The sequence below is a fragment of the Anopheles stephensi genome, chromosome 2 (assembly GCF_013141755.1).
Source record: "Anopheles stephensi strain Indian chromosome 2, UCI_ANSTEP_V1.0, whole genome shotgun sequence".
In the NCBI taxonomy this organism is placed as follows: Eukaryota; Metazoa; Arthropoda; class Insecta; order Diptera; family Culicidae; genus Anopheles; species Anopheles stephensi.
Genome location: NC_050202.1, coordinates 74,819,426 through 74,841,555, shown reverse-complemented (window position 1 = coordinate 74,841,555; position 22,130 = coordinate 74,819,426). Strand labels below are relative to the sequence as shown.

At 49.8% G+C, this 22,130-nt stretch overlaps 8 protein-coding genes across 11 annotated transcripts; 4 read left to right on the top strand and 4 right to left on the bottom strand.

The window, feature by feature from the left end:
* Positions 1-1,350: 1,350 nt before the first annotated feature.
* LOC118505820 (protein TAPT1 homolog) lies at positions 1,351-4,138 on the bottom strand. 3 transcript variants are annotated; one of them, XM_036042168.1, is made up of 3 exons: positions 4,052-4,138; positions 3,698-3,986; positions 1,662-3,626 (listed from the first exon to the last, which is right to left on the bottom strand). In XM_036042168.1, the coding sequence occupies exons 2-3, from the start codon at positions 3,900-3,902 to the stop codon at positions 1,783-1,785; spliced, it is 2,049 nt and encodes a 682-aa protein (XP_035898061.1). In that variant the 5' UTR covers positions 3,903-3,986; positions 4,052-4,138; the 3' UTR covers positions 1,662-1,782. The 3 variants fall into 3 exon arrangements, with proteins under 3 accessions (XP_035898060.1, XP_035898061.1, XP_035898062.1); XM_036042169.1 differs by having other exon boundaries at positions 4,041-4,059; XM_036042167.1 differs by having other exon boundaries at positions 1,351-3,626; positions 3,698-4,090.
* Positions 4,139-4,222: 84 nt separating this feature from the next.
* On the bottom strand, positions 4,223-5,846 carry LOC118505822 (cleavage stimulation factor subunit 1). The gene is made up of 2 exons (XM_036042171.1): positions 5,662-5,846; positions 4,223-5,577 (listed from the first exon to the last, which is right to left on the bottom strand). The coding sequence occupies exons 1-2, from the start codon at positions 5,733-5,735 to the stop codon at positions 4,371-4,373; spliced, it is 1,281 nt and encodes a 426-aa protein (XP_035898064.1). The 5' UTR covers positions 5,736-5,846; the 3' UTR covers positions 4,223-4,370.
* Positions 5,847-5,874: 28 nt separating this feature from the next.
* LOC118505823 (28S ribosomal protein S33, mitochondrial) lies at positions 5,875-6,475 on the top strand. The gene has a single exon (XM_036042172.1). It carries the CDS (start codon positions 6,004-6,006, stop codon positions 6,340-6,342), a length of 339 nt encoding a protein of 112 aa, XP_035898065.1. The 5' UTR covers positions 5,875-6,003; the 3' UTR covers positions 6,343-6,475.
* On the bottom strand, positions 6,405-13,604 carry LOC118505819 (eukaryotic translation initiation factor 2-alpha kinase-like). Its single transcript, XM_036042165.1, has 3 exons — positions 13,153-13,604; positions 7,098-10,149; positions 6,405-7,021 (listed from the first exon to the last, which is right to left on the bottom strand). Exons 2-3 carry the CDS (start codon positions 10,101-10,103, stop codon positions 6,707-6,709), a joined length of 3,321 nt encoding a protein of 1,106 aa, XP_035898058.1. The 5' UTR covers positions 10,104-10,149; positions 13,153-13,604; the 3' UTR covers positions 6,405-6,706.
* LOC118505821 (protein misato) lies at positions 10,316-12,370 on the top strand. The gene is made up of 2 exons (XM_036042170.1): positions 10,316-10,486; positions 10,554-12,370. The coding sequence occupies exons 1-2, from the start codon at positions 10,412-10,414 to the stop codon at positions 12,186-12,188; spliced, it is 1,710 nt and encodes a 569-aa protein (XP_035898063.1). The 5' UTR covers positions 10,316-10,411; the 3' UTR covers positions 12,189-12,370.
* Positions 13,605-14,090: 486 nt separating the features above from the next.
* LOC118505804 (general transcription factor IIF subunit 1) lies at positions 14,091-16,201 on the top strand. Its single transcript, XM_036042145.1, is given in 4 exon segments — positions 14,091-14,264; positions 14,342-15,424; positions 15,426-15,829; positions 15,903-16,201. Coding segments are annotated over 4 exon segments (1,713 nt in total). The 5' UTR covers positions 14,091-14,249; the 3' UTR covers positions 16,114-16,201.
* Positions 16,202-16,207: 6 nt separating this feature from the next.
* Positions 16,208-16,889, bottom strand: LOC118505806 (splicing factor 3B subunit 6). The gene is made up of 3 exons (XM_036042146.1): positions 16,733-16,889; positions 16,543-16,661; positions 16,208-16,472 (listed from the first exon to the last, which is right to left on the bottom strand). Exons 1-3 carry the CDS (start codon positions 16,760-16,762, stop codon positions 16,241-16,243), a joined length of 381 nt encoding a protein of 126 aa, XP_035898039.1. The 5' UTR covers positions 16,763-16,889; the 3' UTR covers positions 16,208-16,240.
* Positions 16,890-17,124: 235 nt separating this feature from the next.
* On the top strand, positions 17,125-22,054 carry LOC118505803 (protein CLEC16A homolog). Of its 2 annotated transcripts, XM_036042143.1 has the most exons (11): positions 17,125-17,526; positions 17,601-17,740; positions 17,836-18,214; positions 18,287-18,936; positions 19,004-19,213; positions 19,559-19,561; positions 19,877-19,996; positions 20,068-20,266; positions 20,336-20,601; positions 20,682-21,276; positions 21,336-22,054. In XM_036042143.1, the coding sequence occupies exons 1-11, from the start codon at positions 17,324-17,326 to the stop codon at positions 21,877-21,879; spliced, it is 3,309 nt and encodes a 1,102-aa protein (XP_035898036.1). In that variant the 5' UTR covers positions 17,125-17,323; the 3' UTR covers positions 21,880-22,054. The 2 variants fall into 2 exon arrangements, with proteins under 2 accessions (XP_035898036.1, XP_035898037.1); XM_036042144.1 differs by lacking the exon at positions 19,559-19,561 and having other exon boundaries at positions 17,126-17,526.
* Positions 22,055-22,130: the final 76 nt, after the last annotated feature.

Here is a 22,130-nt window from a genome sequence, read left to right as displayed (position 1 = left end):
GTCTGTGACTGGAGATCGTGTGTTCTTCACGGGGCACGCCATTCCACCCAACCGGTGACTATAATTTCGTCCGATTCAGCTACCACACCGTATTCCCAGCTGGGGCTACCCACCGTTTCCTGCAACGAGATCGTAAAATAAAACACCCCCCTCTAGTGATGCTTTAAGTGGTGGATTAAGGTTCCCCGACTGGTGTGTGTGTGTGTGTGTGTACCACAAGCAAAGGGACAATAAGCAATGTGTGATAAAAGTAATCGCACGAAATCTGGTATCGCGAGGCGCGAATCGTGGTAATTAAATTTTAACGTTCATCGCGCAGAATTTCCCTCGAGCTGTAGTTGCGCGCAGTACGTTCACACATTTTGGTTTTATTTTTTCTTGCGTTTGTTAGTTGGAAGAAAATGACGCTTTTGGTTGTGCTTGTAGTGGAAAATCGTGTCGCTGCTGGGCAACAATATTTTAAGTGCTGGCAAAAAGAAAAACCGGGTGAGATGAACCAGCGTTGTTGACCAGCATTCACACCCATCGGCTTTGGAATGTTTGAGACATGTGGCTTAGGTATCGCTGAAGATTGCGTCTGACGCGTTAAAATCGCATCTCAATCTTGAGCAACTACAGATGAGTGTAGCGCCGTCTTAAGCCAACTCTGTCTGTCTATATGGACCAGTGGCGGATCGAGCTAGGAGCGGAAGGAGCGGCCGCTCGGGGCCTCATCGACGAGGGAAATCCTGTTGGTCTTGCCCACAAACGAGTCTCAATTTGAGAGGCCTTAACTGCCATTCCGCCATTCGGGGCCTTCAAAGACCTCGAACCGCCACTGATATGGACGGGTTAAAAATACTTCAAGCACTGGGTCGTAGGGTGCCATTCTCATGACGTGTCCAGGCCACTAGAACCTGGTAAATTGGTCAGATTTGCACAGAGTTCAAGAAGACTCTTTTCTCGATTTTAACCCATGGTTTGACCGGTTCAAATCTTCTTAAATGGCTAACTCACCGGAGCCTAGTCTAATTCGCTGCACGACGGTAAGAGCGTTTCACAATTCTTCTTTGGCATGGCAGCCTCAAGAGTTCTCGACCTGCCGATAATGCGAGCTCGACCTGGATAATCAGACGGTTCTGACGGAATTCAATACCCCAATAATTCATCCGTGTGAAGACCGGCGTTGCTAATTCCTCGGTCCCTCATCGCAGAGCGCTCTGGACTTCCACACATGTCGGAGTAAAAATTATAACGTGGCTAAGAAGATTTGTTCAATGCTAAACAAAGTTCATATCTCAGGGGTTTATTTGAGGTTCTAGGTTCAGTCAGGACTACTGTTTCTCCGACATGCAATAATACCAAGCATTATTTCCTTTTCTTTTATCCATAATTTATTTTCACATTTCATAACTACTAGCTAACGGGACTCCAGGAAATAGTAGAATAAGTAGAAGTACGTTGCGCGGAAGTCCGGAAAACAAACAAAAAAAAAACAGAAAGCATAACAAAACCAGCGGAACGCGCGGAGCGAATGTAGTGAAAAACAAGGGAAACTCTAAATTCTAAACACACATTCATTGTGCATTGTGTCAGCCTTTGGTGCCTTGAAGCTAGCCAGTCCGTACACCACACACCGGGTGCCGCCACTGTCGATCGGGACAGAAAACTAAAGTTCAGCGTTTTTTTTTTTTTGCATCGAAATAAGTTACTACAACGGCGTACAAATCAAACAACAAACAGGTGGCGCTTGTGGCTATCTAGCTTGGATTCCCTCCCCGCATTCTACGGCAGACGCCAGCCTTACCCTCCACCTTCCAGCTGGATCGATGGTTCCGACTCGGATCGTTTGTGTGTCCGCACGTAATGATGATGCTGCTGGTGGTGGTGGTGCAACGATCCTTCCCCTCCATCACTTCCGACCGGCTCGTTTTGAAGTCGTCCGGGTTTCGGCTCCAAACCCGGTTCCTGCTGTAGATCCGGCACACTGCGCGCAACATTTTCGTCCTCCTCTTTCTGGGACCGGCTAGCGGTAGAGTCCGCATTGCCGGTGCTGCTACCATTCAGCACTTGGTCGTTCAGCTTAACGTCGTCTAGGTCAACGTCACTGTTTGAAAATAGAGCCGTTGCGCCGAGGCCGGATGTTTTCCGCAGTACATCGGTTGAACTGCTGCTGACGGAGCTGGTGAGCGAGCCGGGAGTTTTGCCCGCCGACATCGGTGTCGTTTGTGGGGAGGCTGGAGAAACCGTGCTGGCCGCCGTGCTCGTCGGTGATGGCGCCACGTTTGCTGACTGTGCTGCGTGTGACCGGTGGATCGGAGACGTAGCTGTGTCACTCGTCGCTCGGCCAGCTACACCACCGGTGGCTGTGCGGGCATTACTCGCTAGCGGTGTCGAGGTAAGCGGATGGCATCCACTCTGGTGCTTCTCGTCCTGATGCTTTTGCGTCAGATCGCACGCCTTTCCGAGGGCACAAATGGTGTTTAGCACGCGGGCACTAAGCAGCGCCAGGAACGCGACGAGCAGTATTACAATCGAACCAGCGTTATCGAACGACAGTGCATGGTAGAGAGCTTTCACCAGGATAACTCCGAGCGGGTACGGTATGAAGCCCATACGACGTGCGACCAGATCGGAGTGATCGCTAAAGGCGTGCTTCTGTCGCGTTTGCGTCATATCGTACGCCAAACTGGTGGTGTACTCCCGGTACACATCGCACGGTATTTCGTTGAACCGGGTGATGAAAGCATGCTTGATCCAGTCCACCAGACACTCGGTAATCATCACGTACATGCAGTCCGGAAACATCACGAAAAACTGTTCCGACTTCCAGCTAAACTCTTTCATCGTCTGTATCAGCACGATCAGCATCAGCACGGACAGGTGGAACCGTTCCCGCACATCGCTACAGCTGAGCTGGAACAGGTTGTTCTTGTCGAACTTCTTAAACACGCTGCCCTTCAGCTCGACAAAGTTGTTCGACATCATGATCGTCAGCAATCCCTTGTTGTTCGAGTTGATGGCCACGTTCAGCGAGGTTGCCTGAAACATTACCAGCACGCTGTGCATCGTCACGTACACGATCGCGAACAGAAAGTGGGGGATCGTGCCGAGATGCTGCCGCTTGCTGTGCTTCGGTTCGGTGGCCGTCCAGAACAGTGCGTCGATCGTGTCCTGCCCGAACGCGGACAGCAGCCGGTCGCCCACCTCGAGCATGTTGTAGAATATGTACAGCTTTATAATCGACTGGCTCTTGATCAGATGGTACAGCATGTTCGTGTCGACGTACAGCAGCGTGTAGCTGCAGATGATCCAAATGGTGCCCTTCAGCAGGTCACATATTTCGGCCGGCGTCAGCAACCGTTGGGATGGGCGCCGCAGTCCGAGGCAGCGTGCAATCGGTCTGGTAAGGAGTGCCCACAGCGCCAGAACGTACCGTATCGGTAGAAAGGTGTAGATGTACAGGAAGGAATCGGCACACTGAAGCACACCGTACAGCATGAAGCTTTCCAGCTCGCGCGGTATCTTCAGGAAGGAGTATATTTTCTCGCGCCGTGCCGAGTACCGTTCTTCGTCGTGCTCCAGCACGTACCCCCGTGTGAGCTCTATACGAACAAAATCGTACAGGCTACCGCGTTCTGGTCGTTCTAGAAACAGCGAGTAGATAACCAGGAGTTAACATTAAAGAGTGGACGTTTGCCAGCATTCTCGTACTCACCCGGAGCCGTTTCACCATTTTGTGCGCGTTTCGTATCGTCGTCGGATGAAACTTCCTCGATGCGATTGGTGCCAGACGTTCCGTTCAACCCGGAACCGACCGAATCCCGATTGAAGCCATAATGCGCCGCCAGGTCACCCCGAAAACGTAACTGCTTTCGCTGGCGCTCCTGGGGCGTTACAAACATGTCCTCCTTGCGAATCATTCTCACCGTGGCGCTGGTGCTGGCATTTCCAGTACTTTGTAGCTTGGGTGCACTAGAACGGTGCCGGTCTAATTATGAAATCACCTGTAAAAGTTAAGTTTGATAAACTCTCGTCGCGGGATGAAAAAAAACAATCACAGTTTACGAACGTCAGCGTAGCAAAATGCGTGAGCCAAAATCAGCTGAATGACAGTTGCGAATGGGACCAATGGTGAGGGGGATTATTTCACGCACCAGCCTCTGTTTACAAACAAACCAAATGTCATCCTTTTCTCGACCGGCTCGGAGGCAATCCGCGGTGAACGCGCGTTCAAATGAAATGTGGATAACGGATTCCGCTTTTTGGGCTTCCGTACATTTATTATTAAATTATTCATACTATTATTCAGAGGAATTACTCGTCAAATCAATTCATTACATAAAGCCAGCTTCTAGAAGAATGCGCTGATTACATTAGTTCAGTTTTTTTTAGTGGGATGTTGTACGCCTCACCCAGAAACGTGCACGATAGTCATCCGAACAGGTGAGAAAAGCGGATTGAGTCGGCGAATGGACGATGTGTCGCACCGCGCCATTGTGCCCCAGGGACATCAGATGACAGCGGGACGCGTTTCGAGAATTCCATGCGCACAGCGATGTGGTTGCCTCGTCCGGAAACAGAACATAATCTTCGGTGTGGTTAAAGATGGCTTGCGTCTGATGTTCCTGCTTGCCCGTTGTTCCAGCTCCGGTGTACGCAATCAAACAGCGGCTCGTGCTCAGCTCCCAGAGCTTTACCAGCGAGTCTTGTCCGGACGAGAGCAAGTATTTACCATTTTTCGTAAACACTACTGAGCAAATTTCGGCACCATCGTGTGCCTGGGCAAATGTGTTGATGCAGCGGCTGCTAACACCGTCCCACAGCTTGATCGAACCGTCCAAGCTGCCCGTTGCGTACACCTTCGCATTGGACGCGAATCGGACGCACGTGATTGCGCTGTTGTGCTGTTGCGACGGAATCGCACCGACAAAGCATTGCGCCGTCTGTATATCGTACATTCGCAGCACGTTGTGCTCCGTACCGACGGCCATGTAGTCGCCTGTCGGATGAAAGGCGATGCACCGGACCGGCACACAATCGCTCAACACCTTGTGAGCCTTCTTGACCGATGCCTTCGAGATGTCGAACAGTTTCACGGTGTTGTCGCGCGATCCGGATGCCAGTATTTGTTCCTTGGGATGAAACTCCAGGTACGATACTTCGTCCGTGTGATCGTACAACGTTCGAATGACCGGGTGAGCATGCTGTTCACGTCCCGGTTCCATGTCTTCCGGTGCCGATTTGGCAAGCATCCGATCCACGTCCAGTATTTTAATGCTCGCGTCCATACTTCCGGTGGCAACGAGCTGACCGTCCCCGCTGAAACAACCCGCTCGGCACGCTTGCTTGTGGGACGTTACATAGGCCGTCTCGTAGGAAGCCGGTTCCGGTGCCAACGTTGATCCTTCCGTTTCGAACTCCAGATCCAGCCCGCAGGGTAAGTCGTCGAATAGATTGCTTTCTTTGGACTGTTCAAGGTGAATGGCCTCTTTGAACATGTTCATTAAACGATCGCTCGGCGGGCAGGGCGGATCAGCCCGCACCACATTGGTCAGTTCTACTGCAACAGCATGATGCCCGTCGTAGAAGAGTTGGCTGGAAACGGATGCGAAGCACAGCGATGAAACAACGTAAGGATTCGTACCCCCAACTGGAATGGTCACCCCTAACTATGCGTACCTTATCATCATTCGATACAGCTGCTCGCGGCACTTTAGCATATTCTTGGTTTCCGGAGTCTCCTGCCCGTTCATGATGGAAAAATGAAGTAATTCTATCAACAAACACACAAATTCTTGGCCAGCCGGCGTGTTGTGATCTGACCGAAAACATAGGCAGCGTTGTTTGGTCCATCTGTCAAAACCTCGCCGAGGGGCTTCTTTCACGCACAACAACACCGGCCAACTGTCAAAAAGGCTGCTTTTGTCAACAACAAAAATTACACAATTCCATTCGCATTTCTTCATCGCGGAATTGTAACGCGGTTTTTGTTTTAGGAAAGTGCACTACAAACAGGGTAGTATGTCCAAGTACAAAGAACTCACCAAGCTTACCACGACGTACGCGCGCCGGATGAACTACCTGTCGAATCGCATCTTCGGTGAAGTGGCCCGCCCAACCAACCCCCAATCCATGAAGGTGGTCAAGATGTTCAGTGAAGAGCCGATCCACAAGCGGGACTACGTCGTGAACTGGTATCCGCGGCACGTGGAGACGCATCTCCTCGCGATGAAGCTCCGCGAGTACGGTCTGTTCCGGGACGAGCATCAAGACTTCAAGGAGGAGATGAAACGATTGCGTGCACTGCGCGGCAAAGCACCTCCGAAGAAGGGTGAAGGAAAGCGTGCGGCGAAGAAATAAGTGGCGGTGGATGGTGTATCACAATATATAGGATGTTCCGTTAATCCCGACCCGGAAGCGTGTACTGTGTTCATCACTTTATTCAATATGTTTCATAATTCTCATTCAATACACACAACCCGTCTTCCACGAAGATTTCGCACCTTTTTTTAAAACAACTTTTACGTTTCGCCTAAAAACGTAATGATACCTCACAGGGGATGCGTTAGCAGGTAGGACTGTTACAACCGTAAGACAGCATATAAATAACTTACAATTATACATTCTCACTTGGCAACTCAGTTAATCGCACTGTCTCAGGCTAATCGCAATAGTGAAGCCGCACACCCGCTTCCCATCACGATGCCAGGTAATACATGGTGCCTTAAAAGCACAGCTGACTGGGACACGGCACAACCGCAGTACCGTTGCCCGATCCGGAACCGGAAGTACTGTAAGTGCGGCTGTCTTTTCTGCGCGGTGGCAGCTCAAAGTGCCACTCATCTCCATCGTCCGATTCGAAGGAACCGTTCGTCGAGCCGGGATTGCCGTTAACGACCAACGTCTCATCCACGACGGCACCCAGCGAGCTGGTTGATTTGTTTGACGGAATTCGCTTGAACGGTGGGTGAGCCTTGATGCCAAACGTCGTCGGTCGTTGGTTCGGTGATTCGGACAGCATCAACTTTAACAGTTTGAACTGAAAAGGGAAGAAAGAAGAGCAGGCACACCACGCATTAGTTATAGTCCAACGAAAGCAACCGTTCTCTACCAACCTCACACTGGTACTGCTCTTCGAACTGGTCCGGAAATTTGCTCTTGCGTACATTCTTCAGCGTACAGATACGCTCCATCTCCGTGCCGAAGCTTACGAGCAATTCGAACAGGATCAACCCGAGCGAATAGATGTCGACCTTGTAATCGTACGGCAAACCCTTCAGCTGTTCCGGCGACATGTACAGCTGTGTGCCCACCTGGCGCGTGTGCCGGTCGGGCACCATCGTCGGCATATTGTTCTCGCTATCGTACTGCAGATCGCTCGAATCTGTCACGAGCCCAAAATCGCCTATCCTAATCCTTCCATCCAGCGAGAAGAAGATGTTGCTCGGTTTAAGATCCCGGTGGATCAATCCCTTCAGATGGACGTACTCTACGCCGGCCACGATCTGCTCAAAAATTGGCACAATCTTATCACGGCGCGCAGGGAACCCGTTCATGCAGAGCCACTCCTTGAGCGATTGCTTGTGGCACAGCTGCATCTGTATGTAGAGGTAAATTTTATTGCTCTGGCCAGCACTGGCCTTCGATTGTTCGGTAGCCGACGGACGTGTGCTCAGGTCCGCTGTACTTCCCACATGGGAGGCACCGGGAAGGCGGCGCACATTGCCCGTGCTGGTGAGATCAAGGGACAGTGGTCGGCGATGTGTTTTACGGAATGGATTTTGCTTCTGCTTTTCAGTTTGGCCATTCACGCCGTTATGCAGTACCGCTGGACGCGAGGGAGCTTCCGGCGAAAACGACACGTCGATCGATACAGCGTGCCGATCGCTTACCCCATCCGAGGTAATGCCTTCGCTGCGTGACGGTTCTTTGAAAACAATGTCCAACGAATCATCCTCATCTGCCGTCGTCGTGTTCCACCGGTGCTTTCCGTTGCCCTGCACACCGGACTCCGAGCTGGATGTATCGTCCTCCTCATCCTCATCGCCACGTGTCCGTTGTAGCGATCCATCCTGATCACCCTCGGCTCGAAACTCGATGAAAGAACAGCTGTCGCTCTGGTCAAGCCGGCGCATCGCTGACGGTCCATCACCGATGCCTTTCGAGAGGGAAAAGTTTGCCTGCGGGAACTGTGGCATCCACAGCTTCGATTGTACGGATGATGTTTGTAACTGTGGGTTTTTCATGCCAACCTCGAACGATGAAGCCGCCGCGGACATTCCTGGCAGTGGTGGATACGTGTCCGTCGGTGTTTCAATATCGATCGATGTCGATAGGCAATTTCGTTCGATCCACTCACGATCGTGCCGTTCCTGCCACCCCGGCGGAGGTGTTTCAACCCAGGCGTGAAAATACCGGACAATGTTCTGATGCTCACAATGGGCCAAGGTTTTCACCTCACGCATAACGCGATCCTTCGATTCCTGCTTGTTCGGCAGGACGACTCGCTTGACGGCGTACCGACAGCCGTCCAATTTGTTGCGTACCTCGAACACGACCCCAAAACCACCCTTTCCCAGGCACTGCACCAGATCGAAATCATCCCGAAAGTGAGAGGTGTAGTTTTCCACCGCTGCTGGTGGACCGTTCGAGGAGCTCGACTCCGAGTAGCTGCGCACCGCACCCATCCGTATTGCCGGAGGGAATTCTTCGACCGCTTCCACTGCGGTCGGGATCGGGACGGTGATCTTACGTTCGACCACTACCATTACCGGCGGCTTTTCGACACGCAGCTTCAGCATCATGTTCAGTATGAGTGCGGTCGTGATTGAGATGATAAGAATTTCCTTCCACCAGAACCACATCGACACGATGATTATCTTGACCGGTACGTCGAACATTGTATCCATATCCTCGGCCCCATCATCGGGCAATCCTGCATGATCATACGACTCGGTACGGTTGGTATTGCTTGATTCTTCCTCTCCCTGATCGCACTGTTCGCCACGGTCGGTATCGTACACTAGAAAGAATCCATTCCCATTGATGTAGTTCGATGCGTACAGCACCGATCGAGCGATGGCAGTTGATTCGCCTGTGTCGTCGTCATCCTTCACACCCGGCAATGAGCTGCCCCCATCCGTAAGCAGACCGGCAACTGCATGACTAGCGGGCAACGGCTTCCACGGTATGGCCGGAAGTTTGCTTTCGTCAGTGAGCAGTGCAATTTCGCTCAATTTCTCTTCCCGCTCGTCCAGCATCGCTTGCGATTCCTGTATGTACAGCTGCTTCTCATGCATACCGATGTACAGCGATGGATTAATCAGCGGTGGCTGATCGTTCTCCCCCTCGCCCACGTTACCATTCCACAGCCAATCCGTACGATCGAACAGATCCACACCGACTAACTTATCATCGTTTGTGCCCGACGTTCGCCAGGCACTCACAATCGGCACATCAAACTTGTGGCGCCAAACAATCTCTCCCGGCGCACTTTTCCGCACCGCGCAGATCACACCCTCCGGTATGATCACGCGAAGATCGAGATCGAGTATTACCGGATTCACCTCTCGCCGTTCCTTTCCTCCACGGCAGTCCTCGTTGCTCATCTTTTCCACCTCATGGTGACCGATGCTAAAGTTCCAACGTTCGCTACCGGTGCGCGATTCGACGGCACGAACCGTTTGCGTTTGGCGCCGAATGACCAGCAAGTCTTCCTGCATGGGATCAAGCGTACCGACGCCGGCGTCTTCGGGTGGTCCGTACTTGCCGCCATCGCCTGCCACTTCCATCGCTAGTTCCGTCGCATTCTTGCAGCCCTGCATCGTGCAGACGTAAATTAGCTGGCCGCTCTGCATCGATACACCGTACGAGCGGGTTTCCTTGCCACCGGAGATGACGAGGTCGTCGGAAAATTTGAACGATGATTTAAGCAAATCTTCCGCACTGAAAGGAATCGGTTCGATCGAATCGCCATCAAACTTGTACAAACTTCCGCCGAGCGAAGGTATCATGCGGACCCATTTGCCGTTGTTTGTCAGCTCTAGCCGGTGAATGCTCGAGGAAAGCAGCGGTCCCGGGCCGGTTTGGATGCTCCAACGTTCTTTGCCGCCGTTCAGCATGTCCAGGGCCGACAGCTTGCCATCCAACGTGGTGACGAAAACCAATCTAAAACGGCGAAAAGAAAGCTAATCGTTACTTTTATTTCATAGTCAAACTGCCGGCATTTTTTCGAATCGCACGTGTTGCTCTCTTGAAGTGAACCTTTCAATCGATCCATATAAACACGATTCAAACTACAATGCAACCCTGCATTGCGCTTTGTTTGTCTTTTGACAGCAGCTGTTTGTTTATTCGCAGACATGCGAACATCGTGGATGCCGTACAAGCACCGAGCATAAATTAGTTACAGAAACAATCAAACCCCAAAATGGCACGTGAAATCTTAACATTCCAGCTGGGCAACTATTCCAACTACATCGGTACGCATTGGTGGAACATACAGGTAAGGGTTTTCGGTGGACAGTTAGCACCAGCTGCTTTTAACCCATGCAATCATTCTGCTCGTTCAGGAATCATCATTCAACTATGATCCGAACGCAGAACCGTCCGAAATCGATCATTCGATCCTGTATCGCGAGGGCCAAACGAGACAGCGACAGGTTACCTTCACACCACGTCTCCTGATGGTGGATTTGGCCGGTACGCTCAAGCATGTACCACGCACCGGAGATCTTTACGAACAACCGATCGATCCGGAACAAATCCCGTCCGATCCTGCCGAGATTACTGACCTCGAATGGGAAACCGGAAAGGTCGAGGTCATCAAGAAGGAAAAGTCCGCCGAGAAGCATCCCTACCAGGTGGACCTTCAGGCAGGTACTTCGGGCAACAGTGCGGAGGCAGCGGAAAAGGATTACAATTTTTCCGATACGGTTGAAAATTGGATTGACTACAGCTACACCCGGTATCATCCGCGCAGCATTAACATCATCGAACGGTACACCCATTCGCCGGAAGAGTCCCAGCTCGACACGATTACGAACGGTATGGAGCTGTGGAAGGATTACGACTTTCAGGATGACTTTACCGACCGCGTGCGGCAGTACATCGAAGAGTGCGACGGTTGTCAAGGATTCCAAACGCTGTTTGATTGCTGTGATGGATTTTCCGGAATCGCCGTCAAGCTGCTCGAGCATCTGCAGGATGAGTACGGGAAAGCATCGCTCGTGTTCCCGGTGTTCCCGCCCAAAGCTCCGATCTTCAAAAGCGCCGATGAAGCGATGAGTGACTCGATACGCGTCATTAACAGTGCGCTCGCTTTTACGCAATTATCCGAGCATTGTTCGCTGTTTGTGCCACTGTCAACCATGGCGCGTTGCTGGCGCAGCGTGGATGAACCACGCGCGCTTCCTAATCTGATATACGATCCGGTAAATTACTATCAAACATCTGCCATTCTGGCGAGCTTTTTAGAAACCGCAACGTTGCGCTACCGTTTGAAGGGCGCCGTTACTGCCGGTGCGGGGGGTTATGTGTCAGGAATGTGTAGCGATTTGAACGCTTACGGGCGAAGGATGGCTGCCGCTGGATTAGCGTTTCCGTTTCCGCTGGGAAGCACGCAAGATTTGATAGACTGTCTCGATCAGTTGGAAGGCAAGAGCTTAACCGTACAGCTTTCTCCAAACGTAAAGGTGCGCAATCGTGCCGTCGTACAGTCCGTCTGTGCTCGGGGTTTGCCCCAGAATCGTCTGAAAAGACCACCAACGGCCAAGTCGGCCCAACGGCAGCAGATCATGCCCGCGTACCGATGCAGTAATGTGAGTGAAATGTTACAATTCTTCTATTCCTGCAGTCTCGAGGTTAGCATGTCGCACGTAACTTCAGTTAAAGCGCCCATGACCATTCGGCAACCGTTCCCGGTGGAACTGTTCGATAAACGGGTTGGGTTCGATGGTTTCCTCACGGACTGCCCGCTGGCACAAGCTTCCCTGGCGTACGTACAGAGCTGCCCGTCGTTAGCTGCAATTCAATCGTCTGCCGACTTGGGAGACGGTCTGGATGCACTGCATCGGGAGGTTAGCCGAATTCGGTTAGCGAAAATAGCGCGATTTGCTGAGTGTGGTTTGGAAGAGGTGGACTACAAGGAATCGATCGAGCGGCTGCTGGAGTTTAAGGAGAATTATGATGAAAACTATGAGCTGTAGCGGGCGGAGGGGGCTATCCTGTGCTTTTTTCTAATACTATGCCGTAAAGTGCTTTGGAACGGAAAGGGAACTCGCTTATAGGCCCTATTACAATAATAATAGTTGAATGTAAGATGCAAAAATAAAGATATGCTTCTAAAGTATTACGCATTTCGGACAGCATTTAGTCCTACTTACCGCAATCAATGAAAGCAATCGTAACATCGTTTCTGCTTCGTAGCTCACAGGGAATCATAAGCCGCTTACAGGGCAAAGCGATTTGTTAGCTGCTGTTTAGTATGAGTCAGACAAAAACAGACTCTGCAAACACATGGGCCAGTGATGTGTGCTTCACAATCGATGTACCTGCGCAGCAACACACACACGTACGTTATCAGTCGACGATTCAGAATACTATACTGTTTACAATTGACCTCAGCAAGGACGGGCCTAAAAACAAACTGCCAAATAATTGGACCACAATAAGGCGCGATACTAATTATACCTTGGGATCGGAAAATGCATTCCAAAGTATATAAAACATAAAATGATGACGCAATTGTGTCCTTTGATAAGGTAATGGATTTATCTGGCCGATAAGAATTCGGTTAAAAAGGCATTAAAAGTAGCCGCACTTTTTTCGAGGGCTATTTAATTGCACTAGATAAGCGCAGGTCAAGCGAGCGCGCTAGACAAAATCGATAATGGTCGGAGCGGGGAAAAGCTACAAATTAGCGCGTTCACGATCATCGCTCGATCGATACGCGATCGGGGGCAGCAGCAGCAGCGTACGCATCGACATTTACGCTCTTCCCGATCAGCCTCAGAGTTGTGCCGTAATAATTGTTTACGTTTAGTTTTGTTGATATCCCCCCTGTATGCTTGCGAAAACACGTCCAGACATGTTTGGAGCGAAAGTGGTCCGAGATGCAGCCGCGGATAGAAGACACGCAGAAAAAACACAGAAAGCAAACCTCTAGCTTACCCATCGTTAAGGTCACGCTGGTGGGTCACATCTTCACCACAGAACGGTAGCTGCTCGACGGTGGCCGCCCCATCTTCCGGTAGCTTTGGCTGTGGGTTGTCCCTTGCTGCCCAGCGCTACCGTCACGACCGTGGCCAGCAGCACCGTTCCGACGCAGAGCGCACAGCGAATCAAAACAGAGCACGTAGGCATGATGGTATGCGCCTACTGGTACAATTGGACCATTCGTCGTCGTGTGTTGCGTTTTCCGCAACTCCGTCTATTCATAGTTTTGTACGACCCAGGCTACACTCGCGAACACGGTCGATGCATACGGTGGATGCACGTATTTTACTAAAAGCACTTTTACTGAATTCAATAATTGCTTCACACTACCACTCCGGCCTTGGAGCAAACGCAAAACAGTCGTGCGACTTGTTCGTCAAAGCTAAATGCAACTGAAAAACATCCAACCTGGAACTGGCAGCTGTTTGGGACGTTCGAGCTTAACGAAAGAATTATGAAAAATTAAAAACAGGAGTTTGGCAACGATTTAAGAGAAAAAAAATACACAAAATATTAGTTTTACATGTGTTTCGTATCATTTGAAAACATTTTGAGGTATTTTAACTCTATACAAAGCTGAAAAAAGACTTACAATTTGGAAACAGTCATCCACGCGACTTTCCTAAACAATCGAAGAATCTTTGCCGATTAGACGAAGTTGTCAAAACTTCTATTGTCCCACAGTGGTAAGGCTGATGGTCATTTTTTAACCGATTTAAATTTTACACGTCGAATTTATATTGAAAACACTCTATAAATTATATAATTCGCGTTTGATTAGCCAAAATAATCTAAATATGAATTTTTCACACATCCAGCGAACTATCTAGCCTCTTCTAGGAATGCCGTAAATCAAAATAATTCCTTCACAACCGAGCATCAGAACGACAGGACCACATTCGCGCCTCTGTGGACAGAAGAAGAGGAAAGAACAAAAACACCAAGTCGCTTCCCCATTTCTGCTTCGTGTGCAGTGAACTGCAGTTGTGTTTTAAATTTAGTGATTCATTTTTAACAATATCGATAGGTTTTGGTGCATCGCAATTAGTAGAATGAGTGCACCATCGGTAAGTGACGAATTTCTTCCGTTCTGGTAGCCTAATCAGTCTGGCAAAGATAATAAAAACCTCGAAATTATTTGCAGAACTCGAAGAGCGGCACTGGTCAGCCAGGTGCATCGGGTTCGGGGGCTCCCGTGTCGGTGCAAGAGTTTGTAATTCGAGTGCCGAAGAATCTGAAAAAGAAGTACCATGTGATGCGGTTCAACGCCACGCTGAATGTGGATTTCACCCAGTGGCGGACGGTCAAGATGGAGCGCGAGAACAATCAGAAAGAATTCAAGGGAATCGAAGAGGTGATGCCGAAGTTCGGTGCCGGTTCGGAGTTTAATCGCGATCTGCGGGAAGAGGCCCGCCGCAAGCGGTTCGGCATAATTGCCAAAAAGTATAAGCCCGAGGCGCAACCATGGATTTTGCGTGCCGGTGGCAAGAGTGGCAAAATGTTTCGTGGCATCCGGGAGGGAGGTGTTGGCGAGAATGCAGCGTTCTACGTGTTCACACACGCACCGGATGGTGCGATTGAAGCGTACCCGCTTAACGAGTGGTACAATTTCCAACCGATCAACCGATACAAGGCATTGTCCGCCGAGGAAGCGGAGCAGGAGTACGGCAGGAGGAAGAAGACGATGAACTACTTCTCGCTGATGTTCCGGAAGCGGCTGAAGAAGGGCGAGGACAACGATGGCGAGGAGCAAGAGGAAACAAAGAGCAAGAAGGGAGAGGGCGGCAAGAGCAAGGATTTGAAGATCAGCGATATGGATGAATGGATCGATTCGGACGAGATGTCCTCGTCGGGCGATGACGATGATGAGGGCAAGCCGAAGCAAAAGGACAGTGACGACGATGCCATGGACAAGAAGGCAAAGAACAAAAAGAAAGCGCTGGCAGACAGCAAGAAAAAGAAGCGGGACGTGGATGAGGAAGCGTTTGAGGAGTCGGATGATGGTGACGAGGAGGGCCGCGAGCTGGACTACATATCGGACTCGAGCGACAGTGAATCGGACCACGACGCGAAGGTGGTGAAGGAGATGAAATCCGTCGCTGAGGAGGATGCTCTGCGGAAGCTGCTGACCTCGGATGAAGACTCGGAGGAAGAGGAAAAGAAATCGGAGGAGGACGAAGAGAAAGAGGACGAGAAGAACGGCAAATCGAAGGAGAAGGACAAGGACGGGCAAGGAGAAGGAAGGCAAGGAGGGCAAGAAGAAAAAGAAAGCTAAGAAAAACAAGAGCAAAAAATCGGAATCGGACAAGAAGGATTCGTCGAGCGATTTCAGCTCGGACAGTTCGGATTCGGATACGGCTAGCGCGAAGAAGAAGTTGAAGGACAAAAAGGGCAAGGAAGGCATCGGGTCGAATTTGTCCAGTGCGAACAATTCGCGCTCCGCCTCGCCCAGCATAAGCCAGTTCGATTCGAATAAGCGCAAAATGACCGGCTCCAACATGCCAACGACGGATCTGACCGGGTCGGACAATAGCAACAGTCCGGTGTCTACGCCGGCGAAGAAAGTAAAGACGGACATTACGCCATCGCTTCCGCCCACGTTTGCTGGAATCGTAAACGCGTCCAGCAAAGAGTAAGTGATCGGTTCTGTTGCGTGTTTAACCGATTGCTCAGTTGGCATATCTATCTTTTGTTCTCTCTTTCAGTGATTACGGCATAACGGAAGAGGCAGTTCGGCGGTACTTGATGCGCAAACCGATGACCACCACGGAACTGCTTACCAAGTTCAAGAACAAGAAGACGGGTGTATCCAGCGAGAAGCTGGTGGAAACGATGACCCAAATACTGAAGCGAATCAACCCGGTAAAGCAGACGATACAGGGCAAAATGTATCTTAGTATAAAGGTAACGAAATAAACCGCGAAAAGACCGACCTTTGCTCCATTGCACTACTATGCCCCTACAATAGAGAAATTCAAGCAAATACATTTGATTCTTACAAATACCATAGCGTGTGTCTGAGTGTATTTTCTTAACGTAAACCTTATTTTCTTAGTTCTTCCGTACTGATGTTGTACTTCGCCTTCATTTGGTCCAGTTCTTCCTGTTTCTTATCCACATCCAGCTGCTTGAATGCCTTTGTCGACTGATAGTAAAGCACCACCAGGTACCGGTTACACACGTTAAATCCGGACAAATGGTCTCGTGCGTTTTTCGCATCGAAAATGTCCTCGTACACGACGAAGGCGGTACCGCGAGTTTCGGGAGTGTTTCCTCTGTAAGAAAAAAAAAGAGATAAATGAGTTCCCGGTTTGTACTAACGGAGATCGGTCGGCCACAACTTACACTCTGATTTGTCGAATGGCACCATATTTCCCGAAAATGTCGTACATTTCATCGGATGTTATCTTGTACGGTAGGTTCCTCACGTACAGCACTCGATTCACTTCCGGAGGTAAACGAACCTGCAACAAACAAAGTGCAATCAGTTCGGAACTTTCCAGGTTTATGTCACCACCGTTGTTTTTCTACTTACATTGTTTCTTTTCTGCATGGAAAGAGCCATTTTGCGAGAAGTGTGCTTATTTTATTTGTAAATTTCAACAAACTGGTGGTAGCGGTGCGGTTTGTTGTATGTTTTATTTTGCACACCCGACTTGACAGATGCTGTTTTGTTTACGCGTTCTTCAACGTGATGTGTTTAAGCTGCGGGGTTGAGGATGTCGCTATTGAAATTTGAGATTTTTTTGTTCTATTTTTGTGTGTGACATATTTTGAAAATATATTTAGATCCTGTATTATGTAATTTGTGGTTTTGTACATTAGGAAAATTGTACTATTATATAATGCATTTCCTGTGTGACGTCAATAGCGCTGACCACACCACTACCCACAGTGGTATGTTGTGTTAACGAAATGTCAAACTAGCACGAAAAAAATAACATCACCCATCTGTGTGCTATCTGTGTTTGCTTCGTAGTGCTGTGGGGAAAAAACTATTATAAGATGTGCTGTGACGTGCTAGTAAAATCTCTGTAGAATTTGGGCGATTTGCTAAACAGAATCCACCTACACCACACGCTATCCTTCAACCGAGAGCGCCCCAAAGGCACGCACGGCCCTGAAAATGTTTCGGAGTCGGAGCTGGTTTGGGGGCGGATGGAATCGTCCCAAAAATCGTCTATCACTTGATCATCTAAAGTACTTGTACAGCGTACTGGAGCGCAATACGACCGTGTCGGAAAGCAACCGAGGATTGCTGGTGGAATCGTTACGTTCGATAGCGGAAATCTTGATCTGGGGCGACCAAAATGATTCGTCCGTGTTCGAGTGAGTTGACGCGCGTTCCGTGCAGTACCGTTCTTTGTTCATCGTTACACGCTTTATTATGATTGTTCTCGTAGCTTCTTTCTGGAAAAGAACATGCTGTCGTACTTTCTGCACATAATGCGCCAGAAGAGCGGCGGATCGAGTTTCGTGTGCGTGCAGCTGCTGCAAACGCTGAACATCCTGTTCGAAAACATTCGTAACGAGACGTCACTGTGTAAGTTGTGGGTGGTGTTGTTCAATGGCGCGTTGAATACTTCCGGTCCGGAGCAGTAACACGAACCGCCCTTGGCACTTCCCTACCCTTTTCAGACTACTTGCTTAGCAACAACCTGGTCAATTCGATCATCGTACACAAGTTTGATTTCTCCGACGAGGATGTCATGGGCTACTACATACTCTTCCTAAAAACGTTGAGCCTGAAGCTCAACACGCACACGATACATTTCTTCTACAATGAGCATACGAACGACTTTCCGCTCTACACGGAAGCGATCAAATTTTTCAACCACCCCGAGTCGATGGTACGCATCGCCGTGCGTACAATCACCTTGAACGTGTACCGGGTGCAAAACCCGAACATGCTGCAGTTCATACGGGACAAAACGGCCGCACCGTACTTTAGCAATCTAGTATGGTTCATAGGGAAACATATCCTGGAATTGGACAACTGCGTACGCAACGACATTGAGTGAGTGTGCAATACGCATGCATAATGTGTTAAATGGTTGTACCGATAAAGGTTTATTCTCCTCTCTTCCAGCCACCAATCCCAGCATCGCCTAGCAAACCTTGTAGCGGAACATTTGGATCATCTACACTATCTGAACGATATTCTCTGTCTCGATATTGCCGATCTGAATGCCGTCCTGACCGAACATCTTCTTCACAAGCTGTTCGTACCGTTGTACATATTCTCCCTCACACCCTCACCGCCCATGTCGATGGCCGTCGTGACCTGCAACCTGGCCGCCGTCCTGAACAAGGTCGTCGATATAGACATCAAGGAGATGAACAATCCGCGTGTGGCCAGTGTCGTGGCACTGTTTCTGCTGTCGCTCGTGTTTCTTGTCGTAACGCACCGGCCGCTCATCAATGCGCTCACCTGGGTCATCCTCAATGCGGACCATACCGTGTTTAAGGAGGGTGCAGCACAGGTACTGAACGCGTACATCGACAACCGGGAGGTGGTAGCGTTGGGATTCGTTCAACCGGTTGAAAGTCTGGAGGAAGCGCTGGAAAGCACGGTACCGTCTACCGCGGCTTACGGCGTTGACCAGCTGCATCTGGCAGATGAGCGGGCGGCCAGTGGTAGCAACAAAAGCCCGAACAATAGTAGTAGCAGCAGTAGCAGCAAAAGCCAGGCCAGCACTAGCAGCAGTACATCCACCAGCAATGAACCACCCATATCGAGTAGGAAACTATTGCTCGTGGGGTCTTTTCATTTACTTAATTTTGTTCGCCTCCTTCTCTCTTGCAGATTCTCCTAGTTCGCCAACCCTTTCGGAGGAGATCGAAAAGGTAAACATCACGGACGAGGAAAAGGAGAAGCTCCTGCTCAACGCGTACCGAACGCCGGAAACGAATCGGCCCTTTCTCGATATGGTCCTATCCTCACTCGATTGCACCGAGAACGATTTTCTGGCCCTGCTAGCCTTGTGTTTGCTGTATGCGCTCGCCAACAACAAAGGTATGGCAGTAGTCGGATCCACTCGCAGTAGTTGTAGCAGTTCTAATGATAGAAGTAGCAATAACAAATGGGGCTTGATATCAAACGTTGGGTATTTTGTAAACTACCTATCATCGATATTAATCCAACACTAAAGGCTTTCCTTCTTCACGCTTCATCTCTTCCATCCCATTTCACACACCACTAATCTCGCTAATGATCTTTTCAATTACTTTTTCCTCATAACATTGCGGCTGCTGTAATTTGAACTGATTTCATTCGAATTTTGCACATCGCGAACCTAACGTATCATCGTGTCCGTTGCAATGAACACTTCTTCTCGCTGTTGGTGCCGGTTGTTTGTAGACGGTTAGTTATCTCTCTATCTCTCGTTCTGTGTGTAATGATGATGAATGGAACCGAAAGTGACCGTAAACGGTGGTTGATACAATAGTTTGTTGCTCATAGCTTTCCGTTTCATTCCGCTCTAGTATCTGCCTGTACAAGTTTTGGTTTAATCAATTGGCATGGCTCTATTAAAGATCGAAATCGATTGTTGCTCTTAATTTTATTAGATCCATTTAACCAACCACCACCAAAATTGGTCGTAAATTTCATGTGTTCTTTGTTGTAGTTTGAGATTGGCGAACGATATGTTTAACTTTATTTTAAACCTAATCTTAGGCGTCAACTCGGAATGGTTGGAGATTGTGCTGAATCGCTCGTCACCTTCAAATCGCACCCAGTACAACGTCATACTGATCGAGAAGCTGCTGCAGATAGTCAACATTTCTAGCCAACCTTGTGAGTAACGCTCGATTGCAGTCATTTTATTTTTCTCCTTACATTTAACCATCCCGAACTACATTTTCCAGCCTGTCGAATACGGCTAGTTACCACGGAACTAGCATTGAAGCTACTCGGCCAGATAATCGGTACCGGGGCGGAAGAGTCAACCGCATCCGTGCCGGAAGAGTATCTGTCTTCGCTCCACCTATCCCGCAATCAAGCGATGAATGTGCTGAAAAATTTCTACAAATCAGAGGACATTTTCTTGGACCTTTTCGAAGACGAGTAAGTGTGGGGAAAATGGGCGCCCATTCAACGTAACGGCAAGCTCACTGGGCGCATTCTGTTTTGCAGATACAACGAGATGGTTAAAGCCACGTTAAACGTGGAATTTCTCTGCAATGATTCGACCATACTTTTACCCCCGACCGGAACACCGCTGACGGGGATCGGATTCACACGGCGCTTACCGTGCGGAGAGGTTGAGAAGGCACGGCGTGCGATTCGTGTGTTCTTCTTGCTGCGCCGAATGTGTCAGTCAATATCGGGCGAGAAGGAGACACTGCTGCCGCTCACCAATCCGGGCCAATGTGTTCAAATAGATAATGCGCTTGATTTGAGTAAGTTTTGTGCTGCCACCGTGAAGTGCACGGGGTTCCGGATTGATACTAATGTGGCATATACGTTTTCTGCTTGGTAGATAATAGTGATCTTATCGCCTGTACCGTCGTCATGCGAGACGGAACCAAGTATCGGCGGTTTTTGGTGATGGATATCCTGCAGCTGATACTGGTGGAACCGGACCGGGAACGGCTGGGATGGGGTGTGGCGAAATTCGTTGGCTTTCTGCAGGACGTGGAAGTGAACGGGGATAAGGAAGATTCGCGCAGTCTCCACCTAACGATCCACCGGGGCGGTGCGACTAACAATCGTACGCCCATTCTGTCGGCAAAGTTTATGTTCGACGATCATATTCGTTGCATGGCAGCTAAGCAGCGGCTGACGAAGGGACGGAGCAAAGCGCGGCAAAAGAAAATGTTTCAAATAGCGCAGCTGCTGGAAATTCCGGGCCAGCTGAACGAGTCGTCGTTTCCCTCGCTGTCGGCGGGAGGATCGTCGGCCGGCGGTACACCTGCGCTACGACATGGATCGTCCAGTCGTCAGGGACGAGAGCATCGGCCTCTGTTTTCAACCAGCAATCGGGTGCCAGGAGTGGCGGCGGCTTTAAGGCGAGACAGTATGCCATCGGGGAGCGTTAGCCGGGTGCAGATGAGTGCGAGTCGCTCAACAGAAGGGTAAGAGATTATTTGTTAACTAAATAATGCACGCACATAAAATCGCTTTATTATTGTAGCGAACCAACTGGCGCACGCAGAAAGCTAACCACTGGACCGGCAACACGCCGGGAAAGCAGTCAACCAATTGGCACTGGGGCGAGTGGGATGAAATCGCGCGACAATTCGCGCAACCGTTCGAGTACACCGCGCTCGCGAGAATCGAGCCCCCGCATACCGAGACCGCGGTCGGAGGAAATACCGCTGGAAGATTTTCGTCGCTCACAAAACTCTAGTCCCGTGTCGCGCAACTCGTCCAACAATCCATCCCGTTCGCATACTCCCTCCCGACTGACGCTAGAACCGCTCAGCGTGGTTAACATCTCGTCGAGCACGGGAGGCAATGGAAACGGGAACGGTGGCAACGTCAGTGTGCTGAGCGGTGCCGTAAAAGATCCGATCATTCCCAATGTTTTGCTAGCTGGTACGATTAGCCCCGCACCGATCATAACACCGCTACCCGCAACCGTCGTGCCGTCGGAGCTAAGCCCAACATCGGAGGAAACGTCGTTCATTGCAAACGAAGAGCGCCAGAAGAAGCGTGGAGTGATCGAAACGGTTTGAGAACGTACCGTGATGGTGCTGTATGTGCTGTTGTTAAAGCGCGAGCAAGGTTTCTGGCGGCGGTATTCTTCCTTTGTATTTATTTCAGTTACAGTAACGAATAGGTTTTTATTGTTGAGATTTTAAAATGTTCGGTTGGTTTAGAAAATAAATTACTCAAATGTGGCAGAAACGACTGTTTGTTTTTTTCTTTCCTCAAATTCTGGCCAGGATTTGCAATAAAAATGCAAATTTTACTTCAACTTTTCAAC

Bases quoted from the DNA above. Each gene is read 5' to 3' on its own strand.
- LOC118505820 (XM_036042168.1), bottom strand. From the start codon at position 3,902: ATGATTCGCAAGGAGGACATGTTTGTAACGCCCCAGGAGCGCCAGCGA. The intron at 3,627-3,697 runs GTGAGTACGAGA...CGCTGTTTCTAG, and splicing joins AAATGGTGAAACGGCTCCGG to AACGACCAGAACGCGGTAGC.
- LOC118505822 (XM_036042171.1), bottom strand. From the start codon at position 5,735: ATGAACGGGCAGGAGACTCCGGAAACCAAGAATATGCTAAAGTGCCGC. The intron at 5,578-5,661 runs GTACGCATAGTT...ATCCGTTTCCAG, and splicing joins CTGTATCGAATGATGATAAG to CCAACTCTTCTACGACGGGC.
- LOC118505823 (XM_036042172.1), top strand. From the start codon at position 6,004: ATGTCCAAGTACAAAGAACTCACCAAGCTTACCACGACGTACGCGCGC.
- LOC118505819 (XM_036042165.1), bottom strand. From the start codon at position 10,103: ATGCTGAACGGCGGCAAAGAACGTTGGAGCATCCAAACCGGCCCGGGA. The intron at 7,022-7,097 runs GTTGGTAGAGAA...TTCCCTTTTCAG, and splicing joins AAGAGCAGTACCAGTGTGAG to TTCAAACTGTTAAAGTTGAT.
- LOC118505821 (XM_036042170.1), top strand. From the start codon at position 10,412: ATGGCACGTGAAATCTTAACATTCCAGCTGGGCAACTATTCCAACTAC. The intron at 10,487-10,553 runs GTAAGGGTTTTC...CTGCTCGTTCAG, and splicing joins CGCATTGGTGGAACATACAG to GAATCATCATTCAACTATGA.
- LOC118505806 (XM_036042146.1), bottom strand. From the start codon at position 16,762: ATGGCTCTTTCCATGCAGAAAAGAAACAAT. The intron at 16,662-16,732 runs GTAAGTAGAAAA...TGTTTGTTGCAG, and splicing joins CCATGCAGAAAAGAAACAAT to GTTCGTTTACCTCCGGAAGT. The intron at 16,473-16,542 runs GTAAGTTGTGGC...TTTTTCTTACAG, and splicing joins GCCATTCGACAAATCAGAGT to AGGAAACACTCCCGAAACTC.
- LOC118505803 (XM_036042143.1), top strand. From the start codon at position 17,324: ATGTTTCGGAGTCGGAGCTGGTTTGGGGGCGGATGGAATCGTCCCAAA. The intron at 17,527-17,600 runs GTGAGTTGACGC...TTGTTCTCGTAG, and splicing joins AATGATTCGTCCGTGTTCGA to CTTCTTTCTGGAAAAGAACA. The intron at 20,602-20,681 runs GTAAGTTTTGTG...TCTGCTTGGTAG, and splicing joins AGATAATGCGCTTGATTTGA to ATAATAGTGATCTTATCGCC.